General features: G+C 42.7%; 1 protein-coding gene across 13 annotated transcripts in view; it reads left to right on the top strand.

The window, feature by feature from the left end:
• The window catches only part of EPS15L1 (epidermal growth factor receptor pathway substrate 15 like 1), a 107,185-nt gene that overhangs the window by 17,101 nt on the left and 76,380 nt on the right, over nt 1-13,704 (top strand). For 8 of the 13 annotated variants that reach the window (XM_007104981.4, XM_007104979.4, XM_007104983.4 and 5 more), the window contains exons 2-6: nt 5,550-5,591; nt 5,790-5,879; nt 6,344-6,391; nt 8,018-8,113; nt 8,823-8,885. In XM_007104981.4, coding sequence (XP_007105043.1) covers nt 5,550-5,591; nt 5,790-5,879; nt 6,344-6,391; nt 8,018-8,113; nt 8,823-8,885 — 339 coding nt within the window. The remainder of the gene's footprint in view (nt 1-5,549; nt 5,592-5,789; nt 5,880-6,343; nt 6,392-8,017; nt 8,114-8,822; nt 8,886-13,704) is intronic. The other 5 variants (XM_007104978.4, XM_007104980.4, XM_007104982.4 and 2 more) reach the window with 5 other exon arrangements.

The following is a 13,704-nucleotide window of genomic DNA, read 5'->3' as shown; positions in this document are numbered from 1 at the left end:
TCACATTAAGCCTGCATATCAGGGGCATACACATTTATCACATGTTGTTGCATTGGCATCCAGAAGGCCATTCCACTCAGTTTATTTTCCCACTGGCAGGGCCCAAGATGTGTTTCCACCTTTGCCAATCCTGCATGGCACCTCTCTTTGACTTTGTCAACCTGATAGCAAACAACTAGCATTTCATTCTATTTTACAGTACCTAAATTGAACATCTCCCCTAACTTTTCTGCATCTCTTCTTTCACAATCACCTTTTTCTTATCCTTTGCTCATTTTTAAATTGGGATGTCTTTTTCTTCAGGATTTATGAAAGCTCTTTCTCATGTCTCAGTTCTCTCGGCAGTGTTCACCTTAGCTCTGGCTTAGAAACTTCTCATCTGGCAGTTGGAGTGAGCTGTCAATTTCAGGGAGGTTCAGGATGCCCCAGTGTTTGCTGATGCTCTTTGAGTGCCACTGAGTTATGTCCCGGTTTCCTCACCTGCAGAACGTGGTCCGGCCTGCCTGGAGGGCCGTGCGCACCGCCAAGGTAATGGTTGTGCAAATAGTGAGGGGAACTATCTCTAAGTGGAAGGCGAAATGCAAGGATTATCAAGTGAGCACTTCTCTAGCCTTGTTTTTGCGTCAGCATCTTGCTTTCCAAGGAGGAACTCAGACAGGGATGTCTTTTGGTGTTATGTGCCTAACTTCCTGCAAAACTTGGCAACAGCTTTGAAAAACACAGCCGTTATGGGGTCTCAGTTTTCCTGAGGAAATGGCAGGCTGCGCTGGTTTTCAAGTCAGTTCATATGCTTAAGTCAAGCCTTGCACTTTGACCATGCCTGTTGAATAAAATGTACTATGACATAATCACGTGTTTTGCCTTTTCTTAGGTGAGCATGCACGGGAGGTTGTGCAGTGGCCCTGTGTCTGGCTCTGTCATGCCTGGGCTGTTTTTGCAGGGTGCAGTGTAGGTTAGTGCCACATGACCTGGGTCTCCTCTGGCTCCGTCACTCCTTGGCTGTGTGACCCTGAGCAAGTTAAACTCAGTCTCCTCACCCATAAATTGGGACGAACAGTAGTACCTGCCCATAGCATTGTTTGGGACAATTAAATGAGGTACAGGATAGAAAATAGTGAGGCTTAGTAAATGTGATCCACTATTTATCAGAACAAGGAATTACGCTTTTCTAGAAGTTTTAAAATGAAAATTAATTTGCTTTACAAATGTCATTTTGAAACAAGCAGGGCCAGCGATCATTGCTTTGTTTTGCATAAGACCTCCTGCCCATGGATGAAAGCAGGAATCAGAGAACTGGATGGACTCAATCCTGAGAGGGTTAGGTGTGGCCAGAACCCCAGTCCTCAGGGTTTCCCCTCCAAAGTAGTACTGCTGTGTTCCTCATCTCAAGCTGGTTTTCTCCAGCATTGAAATTGTGCACGCTTGCATGAACTGTGGAGTTTAAAGGCTTCCCAGCAGAAGAATGTGAACTTGTTCCCTGCTGTGCTGCCCTCCCTGTCTCCCCATTTGTAGGTTGCCTCTGGGGTGGAGGTTAGAGTGAAGAGGCCACAGGAACTTTTCTTAGTGTTTTAGGAGACCAACTGAAAGATCAAATTGAAAGTTATATTGAACTTCAATGAATAATTCAGAGTCAAAGATGGCATCTTAGCACAGTGGGCTGGTGGAGGAGAACACCCTCCTGGGCCGGCTCCGTCCGTTCTTGAAGCCATCTCAGAGCTGTCTGCAGCCTCTTACACTGAAGGCCCTGTCCCCTGGCCTGTCCCCTTTCTACCTTTGCCCCTGGGCTCGCTTTGGGGTTAGGCAGAGGTGGGCAGCTCTGGTGCCCACTCTCAGCTCTCAGGGGGCTCTGTCCCAGCGGAGTGGCTGCCTGCACCAACGAGCTGTTTGTGTCCGAGGTCTCTGCCCGTCACTTGGGGACTCGAGGCCTTAGCAGCATTCGTCCTCAGCTCTGTTGCAACGGTGTATTGGGCAGCTTGCAAGTGTGACTCCGCTGTCGCTGGGAGGAAGTAGTGTGGTAAGAGGAAGTGCCATTAGATCTGGTGGTGTTCTCCCTTTACTCTCCCTTCTGCTTATGTAGTGCCTGAGGTATGTGTAATTAAATCAGAACCTCTCACTGCTGTCATTGTCCCACGTTACCCAAATTGATTCCTGTACTTAGAGAGGAATGGGTGAGGCATATTCTGTGGTTTTCCGTTAGTTGTAGGTCATTTGGGATCAATACCTGGCCATAGACTGTCTATGGGATGAGCCCTTAGCATCGATGGTCCGAGCTTTGGGCCTGGGGCTTCAGAGCCTTTTCTGGACTATTTGGGGGTCTTGTTCCTCCTGATTGTGGATCTAGTTCAGAAGCGTTTGGGAAATTTGAGACAGTTATTAACCATCTGTGCTCCAAATATCATAACTTTTTTTCATTGGAATCGTAGTAGCTTGGAAACCTCTCTCTTGCTTACCATGAGATCTTAAAAAAATCCCACTGGAAATGCATTTCAGACCTGTGCCTCTCTGATTGCTGGCAGGAAGGGGACCTTTGTCAAGGTGGGGGTCCCTAGGGTCTGTGCATTCCATTTCCATGAGCCGGGGCACAGGATGTGCGATCTAGACCCAGCACAGTTACCTTTACTGATAGATGACAAACAGCCTGCCTGACTTTGCTTCCTCTGTCAGCCTTACTCCTCCGGGGAGATGTGTTTTGAAAACATGCAGAGCTTTTTTTTTTTAATTAGTTAATTATTTTAAATTGAGGTTATAGTTGACATATAACATTATATTAGTTTCAGGTGTACGATGTAATGATTTGCTATTTATACACATTGTGAAATGATCACAATACTTAACATGCATCACCACATAGTTATAAAATCTCTTGTGATGACTTTTAAGATCTAATCTTAGCAACTTTCAGTATATAGTACAGTATTATTGACTATATTAATCATGCTATACATTATATCTCATGACTTACTTATTTTATAACTGGAAGTTTGCACCTTTTGACCACCTTTACCCATTTCGCCTACCCCCTGTTCCCATCTCTGGCAACCACCCATCTGTTCTCTGTATCTGTGAGTTTGGTTTCTTGTTTTTGTTTTTTAGATTCCACATATAAGTGAGATCATCCAGTATTTGTCTTTCCCTGTTTAACTTATTTCACTTAGCATAATGTCTTCAGGGTTCATTCACATTGTCACATGACAAGATTTCCTTCTTTTTAATGACTGGATAATATTCCTCTATGTGCGTGAGTGCGTGTGTGTGTGTGTGTGTGTGTGTGTGTGTGTACACACCACATTTTCTTTATCCGTTCATCCATCGATGAGTAAATATTTAGGTTGCTTTCATGCTTGGCTATTGTAAATAATGCTGCAGTGAACATGGAATTTGTTGTTTGTTTTTCTTAGTGTTTTCGTTTCCTTTGGATAAATACCCAAAAGTGAAATTGCTGGATCATATGGTAGTTCTGTTTTTAATTTTTTGAGGAACCTCCAGACTGTTTTTCATAGCAGCTGTACCCGTTTACATTTCCACCAACAGTGTGCAAGGGTTCCCTTTTCTCCATGCCCTCTCAACACTTTGTTATTTCTTATCTTTTTGATGCTAGCCATTCTAACAGGTGTGAGGTGAGATATTGTAGTTTTGATTTGCATTTCCCTGATGATTAGTGATGTTGAGCATCTTTTCACATACCTGTTGGCCATCTGTATGTCTTCTTTGGAAAAACGTCTATTCAGATCCTCTGCCTATTTTTTAATTGGGTTGTTTGGTTTTTTGCTATTGAGTTGTATGAGTTCATGTGGGGTTTTAAACCCTGGAGATCAAACAGGGTGTGATGGTGGACATTGCCCTCTAAGTCATAAGAAGCTAAGGGCGACAGCCTCCCCCAGGACGGTATACACAAGGGCCCAGGGCAGGAGGAACCCTCCCACCAGGGAGCTGCTGTAGCTGTATATTTAGCTCTTTTCTTTTGGCTGCGCCGTGTGGCTTGCAGGATCTTAGTACAGCAGTGAAAGCGCAGAGTCCTAACAACTGGACCACCAGGGAATTCCCCACTTAGCTCTCATTTCTTCTTATTGGTGTTGTCCCCTTTTCTTTCTCAAGCCATTGGCCTTTACCCTCCTTTTTTGCTTTTTCACATTGTTCTGCCTAGCTTTTTAGCTTTTTCTGCCTTTTCAGGATTTCCCTCTTCCTTTTCCCCTTTTTCTTTTTTTTTGACCTTCCTCTGCCGCCTTTCAGATCTTTTTGCTCTTTTCCTTCTGTTTTCCTTCTCTCTTGCTGGTGTTCTTGCTTGTACTTTCGCTTCTTTCTGTGTTTGCAGGTGTTGGCATCCTCTAGAGGAGCTGACCGTAATCTGGGCATTATTTTTAACCTGAAATGACTTTTTACAGCACAGCAGAATGCAAGTTTGTTGGGCTGGTTCAAATCAGTGATTCTAACTGAAGGGAACCTGCCTCCCCCCAGTTTTATTCATTATGAAAAGTTGCACAACAGCATTCAAAGACTTTGAAAATAAACACTGTCATCCCACCTCTCATCTGGTACTCATTTTTCCTGGCATTCTTCTCTTTATCTGTTTACACACCAGTTCTTCCATAAGATTAAGCATAATGGTGTCTTCTTCACTTTTCTTGCTCACTAAATCAACGGCAAGTTTGCCATGTCCTGCTTTTTTCCCTTCATGCAGTAAAAGACCAACATGTGTAAGCTTTTACAGCTAACATCTTAGTGGCTGCTGAATTCCTCCCCCTGCTGGCATACTCCTGCAGATCCCCTCCTCCCCACTGGCGGGCGGCTCACTGAGGTTGGGAAGAGAGACCGTGGACACGGTGGGATGTGTGAGGGTTTGGCTGCCAACCAGGCTGAATCCAGTCGTGGCCTCAATTTGCCGCTTGATCCTAGACCGGGTGGTTACCTTCTTTGAACAGCGACACCTTGGGGAATCTGGAATGTCTGGAACATGGAGTGTCTTCGGTGCCAAGCTGAGGATTTTGAACTTCCTGCCTGTCATTGTGGGAGCAGTCACTGGCCAGCTCTCTCCTGGCGGCCGGGGCTGGTCAGTGGTTTCTGTGCAGCCCTTGGATGGGCGGCTGGTGGAGGACGAGATGGGTGGGGATGAGACCTGGAGCGGGGAAACCAGTCTGAAGCTTCTGTGACTGGTGATTCATGATGATGTGCAGAAACTCCTGTTCTGGTTCCGGAGCCAGAGAACAATCTCAAAGGATAAGGGTGTCTTTCCCCTCTGAGCTCCTGGACACACCGAAATCCCATCGGTGAGTGAATGGAAAACGACTCTGGGCTGCTGCTCCTTCCTGAACGACTGTGTTGTTTGTGTTGGAATCAGGACTTATTTAAGAGCATTAACATTTCCTTTTTCTAAATCGAGTAAGTGTGTTATCTCTGAAAATAAACTACAGTCCACGTATAGAGGACGTTTAAAGTGCATAAATTTTGATTTTCGTTATTGTGTATTTTGGTGATAACAGAATTGAGGGACACTTTTTTTTTTAGAAGGTTTTGTGTCCACCTTTGACCAATATCTGTGGTTTTGTTTACAGATTCTCCCTGGAAATGCATTATATGAATCTTACTACAAGCAGGTAAGTTTTCACTAGTGTCTCTTTGGATTGAAATGAAAGTGAGTGACTCAGAAACCACAGCTGTGAATTGCAGCCCAGTAAGGCCTTTCGTCCCTTTCTGTTTCCAAATTATCAGCTAGCAGCCAGTGTCATGGGTAATGCTTTTACCTGCTGCTCTGTTGCTGAAGCCTTGTCTCAAGTGTTGCTCCCCAATTCCAGGTAGACCCAGCATACACAGGGCGAGTTGGGGCGAGTGAAGCTGCACTTTTTCTAAAGAAGTCTGGGCTCTCAGACATTATCCTTGGGAAGGTATGTGATGAATGATAGCGATTTCTGTGGCCGCCCTCAGGGCTCCCCCGGCAGGTGAAGGCCGGCCTGTGCAGACCCCTCTTCATGCGGTCTGTACTCCCCTTGGAAGTGGGCTGGCCATTGCGAGCCTCTCGGGGCCGTAATCGGTAGATCCAAGTGCTCTGATGGCTACTGCCACCCTTTGCTTGAATAGCAGACAATAGGCCTGAGTGCTCTTGGGATCTTGATAGCTATGGATTTATGTTGGCCTTGGAGCCAGGTGTACCTGGGTGTTCTCCGGGCTCTGCCACTGACCGCTGTGTGCCTCTGGGGGGAGGGAGGGGTGAAGGCTATTCACCTGTTCTGAGTCTGTGGCTGCTGTGGCGTATACATAAGGCCCACATGTAGCGATGGTGGCTCCTGTTTTGTGATTAAATGGTCAATGATCAGCGGTCGCACTCACGAGCATTTTTGTGTTTCCACAGATATGGGACTTGGCCGACCCAGAAGGTAAAGGGTTCTTGGACAAACAGGTATATACACATATACACAGAGCAAGTGGAGGGGCTGGGCCAGAGCCCCCAGGCCGGGTCACCTCTGCACTTCCTTCCTCGTTGTCTCCACTCTCAAGTATTACCAGTCATAAGTGCGGACATCAAACTGTTAAAATGGGAGGGTTTCATTTTGAAATAAAGGTCTTTTGAACTCTTGGAGCCATCTTTCATGGTTAGCGTATCTGTTAATATTTTGTGTGCTTACAAGCAGTTGAAATGTTTTCAAAACGTTTTATTTTGAAATAACTTCAGACTCTCATGGAAGTTGCAAAAAATAGTTCAGTGAGTTCCCGTGAATCATTTCCCAGCTCTCACCAAAGCACACTGCTCAGAAGCCTGACTCAGAGCTGACCAGTTTTATTGATACCTGCACTTTCTTGTGGTTTTTGTTTCTGTCGTATATAGTTCTCTGTAATTTCATCACTTGCATAGATTCAAGTAACCATCACAACAGTCAGGATCAGAACATTCTCAGACCCCAGAGTTTCCCTCATGCAGCCCATTGGTAGTCACACCCTGACCCCTGGCAACCACTGGTTCCTTCTCTGACATAATTTTGTCATTTTGAGAATGTTCTATAAATGGAATGTTATAGTACTTATGATTTTTAAATGGTCATATTTTAATTTAGTTCAGTCTTTCCCCAAACTGTATTCCAAGGGATGTTGTTCCTGGTGTCTCACTGTCCGTGATCCGACCCGTCGGGAAAGCACCGTTAGCTTTTCCTCCCTCGCTTGAGATTCACAGTGCACATCTGTGCGTTAAGGGCTCTGAGGATCTTTGTGTAAGAGAGCCCTGTTAACTTCGCTTAGTGCAGTTCTTCTAACCTTACTAATGTCCCCATTTCTCTACACTCTACACGGGCATTCTGTAGACATCAGCTTGAGAAAAGCTGCTCTAGTGCTCATTTCTTTGAAGAAGTTTTTAGAAACATAATTGTGTTTACAGTTTTGAAAAGAGTCCATGTTCTTAGGCCCGTTGATCAATTTTAAAAAACTAGGTGATGCCACACGAGTCCACTAAGACCGTGGCATGGCCAGTTCTGGGTTAGGAGGAGGGCGAGGAGGAGCCAAGGCCCCTGACGGCCTGGTTCTGGTCCTTTGTCCTTATGTGGGAAGTGAAGTACACGTCAGGCCATTGGGGAGTAGGGGGGGTGAGTGGGAGATGCTGTGTTCAGTGAGGCCAGGGGGATCCCAGTGAATCGTGGGTGTCAATTCCCAAACAATTGTGTCTATTTCAAACCATTTTTAAAAAGTCAACACATATTTGAACCATCCTTTAGACTCTTAAACTGCAGTCTGCTACTTTTACAATCTAGCATTTCCTAAATGTTGAGAGCTCATTGTTTTTGAAAATACATTTGTTTGAAATTTTACGGTGTTCAGAAAGCAATGGGCTAAGTCCATTTTAGCATATTCGTTTAAACAGTGCTCCCAGGGTGAGACCAGTTCTGCTCAACACTGTAAGTGACTTGCTCACATGTGGTTTTCCTTGTTAAAGTAAACCGAAATCCCTCTTTCCCCAAAGTCCACTGCTGCAGACAGCTCTGCCACTGCCGCTGCCAGCTGGGTGGGGTTTACGCCTCCCCCTTTTTTGGATTTGCAGGGTTTCTATGTTGCACTGAGACTAGTGGCCTGTGCACAGAGCGGCCACGAAGTTACCTTGAGCAATCTGAATTTGAACATGCCGCCGCCTAAGTTTGTAAGTGTCAAAATCCTTCAAGTTCACGTTCTTCTAATATCATCTATTTATCTATCTCTCCATGTTTTCTCTCTCTTTTTAATTTTTTTGTAATTGCAGAGAAATTTACATAATCTAAAATTAACTGTTTAAAAATGAACAATTGGGTGACATTTAGTGCATTCACAATATTGTGTAACCATCACCTCTATCTGGTCCAGAATATTTTCGTCACCCCAAAAGAAGACTCTACACCCATTAAATAATCATTCCCTATTTCCCCCTCCCCCAACCCTTGGCAGCCACTAATCTGCTTTCTGTCTCTATGCATTTGCCTGTTCTGGACATTTTATAGAGTCATACATCTGGCTTCTTTCACTCAGCGTAATGTTTTCAAGGTTCATCCACATTGTAGCACGTGTCAGTACTTCATTCCTTTTCGTTGCTGAATAAGATTGCATTGTGCCGTCTACCCCATTTTGTTTATCCATTCGTCTGTTGGTGGACATAATAATTCATGTCCAAGGAATTGTTTGCACACCTGTTTTCAGTTCTTTTGGGTCTATACCTAGGAGTAGAATTGCTGAGTTACATGGTAATACTGTGTTTAACTTTTTGAGGGTTTTCTCCTTTTTGAAAGCACTTTGAAATGTGTATTCTTATAGTAAACACATCCTCCAGTAGTAGAATTCTGTGCCAGCTACAGTGCAATGTACCTCTTTCTCCTCAGCACGACACCAGCAGCCCTTTGATGGTCACGCCGCCTTCTGCAGAGGCCCATTGGGCTGTGAGGGTAAGTGACCGGGGAAGGCGCCCCTTGGCTGTCTTTCCCATGCAGTCGTTTAGCCATTTATGACATTCAGAACATTTCATAGGACAATTGTATCATCCACTCTGTTTCAGAGTGAGTATGCCATAGAAGTTGGACAAAGTACTTTTCCAAATTAGAGTCTTTTCAAAGGCAGTCTATCCCCTTTTCCTCTAATTGGGTGTTGCCTACTAAGGCAGTTAGCTAAGTTTCAGATGTTGGATTCTGAAATGTTTACAGTTGAAATCTCGTATTTCTAGGTCATGTTCTGTGGTCTTGCTGCTTGGGTTGGTTAATCAGGATAGAAGGAGAAATTGTGAGAACTCAAGCATGAAGACTTCCAGGATGTCTTCGTAGCTTTCTTCCTTATTTCCAGCCAGTTTATGCGTTATAATTCTTTCCTTTCTGTTATGCTCCTATTGCTTTTTGAAAAGCTTCTCTCAACACTTAATGTGTTCTTTTTAAGACAGGATGTTGTGGCTGTAGAGCTGTGTTACAGCTTCTAGAAAGGAAAATGAGTGGTGTCTCCTAATAAGTGCGGAATTTACTCCAGAAGGCAACTTGTGTATGGCTTGGAGACAGTCTCCCAGTAATAAGCCTCCTCCCCACTCACTGTGAGCGGGTTGTCACATTTCCTCACTTTTATCTGGCTTAAATACTGACATTAATAGCAGTCCTGCTATGAAATAGACACCCCTCACCCACCCCCCAGCCCCAAGTGCTTTTTTGTCCCTTTTTATGGGGTTGGTGTGTTCCCTCTTTGAAAGGGTTTAGATGGGAGAGGTCCGTGCAGGGACAGGGCAGGAAGAGGCCTCAGGTGACTGAGGGGTCAGGAAGTTGCCTTTGTGAGCAATCAAGCATGTTGCTGCAGTGCCGAAGGATTTCTTTCAGTGCCGAAGGGTTTCTTTCTCTGTAGTCCAATTGCACGGCGCCTACTTTGAAAAGCAGCTGCTTTGTTGTGAAAAATGGTGCCAAAGGGATCTTATTATTCCTTGAACCGTTTCGGCCCCTTTCTGGCAGGGGCTGTGTTGAGGCCTCAAGAGAAGAGCTGGCGGCTGAGGAGCCTGTGAGGCCTTGAAGAGGGGAGTTGGGGCAGGAATGGCACCATGGTGGGGCAGAGAGCTTTGCAGTCCATTCAGAGAAACGGTGACAAGTATTAGTGTTCTTTTCTGTGGTGGAAGTTCCTGGGCTTCCTGAAGCCTGAGCCAGCGAGTCTGACAGATTCAGGGAGAATTCCACACTCCAGGCAGACGCAGGGAGTTGGGATTCTCGGTGCTTATGGTGACTCGAGTACACAGTGTCTGCTTGTGCTCTGATTTCAGTTTTTTCTTTTAATTGTGGTAAAATACACATAAAGTTCACTATCTTTTTTAAAAAATTTTATTTATTTATTTTTATTTTTGGCTGTGTTGGGTCTTCGTTGCTGCGCGTGGGCTTTCTCTAGGTGAGGCAAGCAGGGGCTACTCTTCATTGTCGTGGCTTCACTTGTTGCAGAGCATGGGCTCTAGAGTGCAGCCTCAGTTGTGGCGCACGGGCTTAGTTGCTCTGCAACATGTGGGATCTTCCCGGCCAGGGATCAAACCTGTGTCTCCTGCATTGGCAGGCGGATTCTTAACCACTGTGCCACCAGGGAAGCCCTGTATGTCTTCCTTGGAAACATGTCTGTTCAGGTCCTCTGCCCATTTTTTAATCAGGTGGTTTTTTGATAGAATTGAATGAGTTCTTTTTATATTTTTAGATATTAACCCCTTATCAGATAAATCATTTGTAAATCTCTTCTCCCATTTGGTAGGCTGCCTTTTCATTTTGTTGGTGGTTTTCTTTGCCGTGCAGAAGCTTTTAAGTTTAATTAGGTCCCATTTCTTTATTTTTGTTTCCTTTGCTTTAGGAGACAGATCCCAAAAAAATATTGCTATGATTTATGTCAAAGAGTGTTCTGCCTATGTTTTCTTCTAGGAGTTTTCTGGTTTCTGGTCTCACATTTAGGTCTTTAATCCATTTTGAGCTTATTTTTGTATGTAGTGTAAGAAAATGTTCTAATTTCATTCTTTCACATGTAGCTGTCCAGTTTTCCCAGCACCACTTATTGAAGACATTGTCGTTTCTCCATTGTCTATTTTTGTCTCCTTTGTCTTAGATTAACTGACCATAAGTGCATAGGTTTATTTCTGAGTTCTCTGTTCTGTTCCATTGATCTTTGTGTCTGTTTTTTGTGCCAGTACTATACTATTTTGATTACTGTAGTTTTGTAACATCAGTTAGGGAGCTTGATACCTCCAGCTCTGTTCTTTCTCAAGATTTTTTTTTCTATTTGGAGTCCTTTGTATTTAATACAAATTTAAAAATTATTTGTTCTCATTCTTTGAAAAATGTCATCGGTATTTTGATAGGAATTGCATTGAATCTGTAGATTGCCTTGGGTAGTATGGTCATTTTAACAATATTAATTCTTCCAATCCATGAGCACGGTATATCTTTCCATCAGTTTGTGTTGTCTTCAGTTTCTTTCATCAGTGTCTTGCAGTTTTCTGAGTATAGATCTTTTACCTCCTTAGTTAGATTTATTCTTAGGTATTTTATAGTTTTTGATGCAGCTGTAAATGGGATTGTTTCTTTAATTTCTCTTTCTGATAGTTCGTTTTTAGTGTACAGAAATGTGACAGAATTCTGTATATTTTGCATCCTGCAACAAATTCATTGATGAGCTCTAGTATTTTTTTGGTGGTGTCTTGAGGATTTTCTATGTATAGTATCATGTCATCTGCAAACAGGGACAGTTTTACTTATTCCTTTCCAATTTGGATTCCTTTTATTTCTTGTCTGATTGCTGCGTCTAGGACTTCCAATACTGTATTGAAGAAAAGTAGCAAGAGCGGGCATCCTTGTCTTGTTCCTGATCTTAGAGGAAATGCTTTCAGCCTTTCACCATTGAGTATAATGTTTGCTGTGGGCTTATCATATATGGCCATTATTATGTTGAATTATGTTCCCTCTCTACCCACTTTGTGGAGAGTTTTTATCTCAAATGGATGTGAATTTTGTCAGAAGCTTTTACTGCATCTATTGAGATGATCATATGATTTTTATTCTTCAATTTGTTAATGTTGTGCTATTGATATTGAACCATCCTTGCATCCCTGGAATAAATTCCACTTGATCATGGTGTATGATCCTTTTAATGTATTGTTGAATTTGGTTTGCTAATATTTTGTTGAGGATTTTTACATCTATATTCATCAGTGATATTGGCCTGTAATTTTCTTTGTCTGGTTTTGGTATCAGGGTGATGCTGACCTTGTAGAATGAGTTTGGAGGCTTTCTTGCCTCTTAAATTTTTTGCAGTAGTTTGAGAAGGGTAGGTGTTAACTCTTCTTTAAATGTTTCGTTGAATTTGTCTGGTTCCTGGACTTTGTTGGGAGTTTTTAAAATTACTAATTCAGTTTCATTACTGGTAATCGGTCTGTTCACATTTTCTTTCTTCCTAATTCAGTCTTGGGAGAGTATACATTTCTAGCAATTTATCCATGTCTTCTAAGTTTTCCAATTTGTTGGCATATAATTGTTCATAGTAATCCCCTATTATCCTTTGTATTTCTGTGGTGTCAATTATAATTTCTTCTGTTTTATTTCTGATTTTATTTATTTAAGCCCCCCCCTTTTTTTTCCTTGATGAGTCTGGCTAAAGGCTTATCAATTTTGTTTATCTTTTCAAAGAACCAGCTCTTACTTTCATTGATCTTTTATATTGTCTTTTTGGCCTCTTTTTCATTTATTACTGCTTTGATCTTTATTATTTCCTTCCTTCTACTTGTTTCTTTAGGTAGGCTTGTAGCACTATAAACTCCCTCTTAGAACTGCTTTTGCTGTATACCATAGATTTTTTTTAATATTTAAATTTTATTGAAATATAGTTGATTTACAGTTGTATACCACAGAATTTGGATCATTTTGTTTCCATTTTCATTTGTCTCCAGGTATTTTTTGATTTCCTCTTTGATTTCTTCAGTGACCCATTGGTTGTTTAGTAACATTGTTTAGAATGCATGTGTTTGTGTTTTTTGCAGTTTTTTTCCTGTAGTTGATTTCTAGTCTCATACTGTTGTGGTCAGGAAGACTGATATGATTCCAGTCTTAAATTTATTGAGACTTGCTTTGTGCTGTAGCGTGTGATCTGTCCTGGAGAATGTCCGATGTGCACTTGAATGTGTATTTTGCTGTTTTGGGATGGAATGTTCTATATATATATCTATTAATTTCATTTGATCTAATGTATCACTTAAGGCCATTCTTTCCTTATTGATTTTCTGTTTAGATGATCTATTGATGTAAGTGGGGTGTTAAAATTCCCAATTATTATTGTATTACTGTCAATTATGTTAATATTTGCTTTAGGTATTTTGGTGCTTCTATGTTGGGTGCATATCTGTGTTTACAATTATTATATCTTCTTGTTGGATTGACCCCTTTATCATTATGTAATGCCCTTCTTTGTCTTTTGTCACAGTCTTTGTTTTACAGTTATTTTGTCTGATGTAAATATTGCTACCCCAGCTTTCTTTTCATTTCCACTTGTGTGGAATATCTTTTTCCAACCCCTCACCTTCAGTCTGTGTGTGTCTTTAGATCTGAAGTCTCTTAAAGGCAGCATATAGATGGGTCTTGTTTTTTGTTTGTTTGTTTGTTTTGTTTTTGCGGTACGCGGGCCTCTCACTGCTGTGGCCTCTCCCGTTGCGGGGCACAGGCTCCGGATGCGCAGGCTCAGCGGCCATGGCTCATGGGCCCAGCCGCTCCGCGGCCTGTGGGA

The sequence above is a fragment of the Physeter macrocephalus genome, chromosome 2 (genome assembly GCF_002837175.3).
Source record: "Physeter macrocephalus isolate SW-GA chromosome 2, ASM283717v5, whole genome shotgun sequence".
NCBI classification, from domain to species: Eukaryota; Metazoa; Chordata; class Mammalia; order Artiodactyla; family Physeteridae; genus Physeter; species Physeter macrocephalus.
The sequence above is the reverse complement of the archived record's forward strand: the minus strand, read 5'-3'. Positions and strand labels throughout refer to the sequence as shown.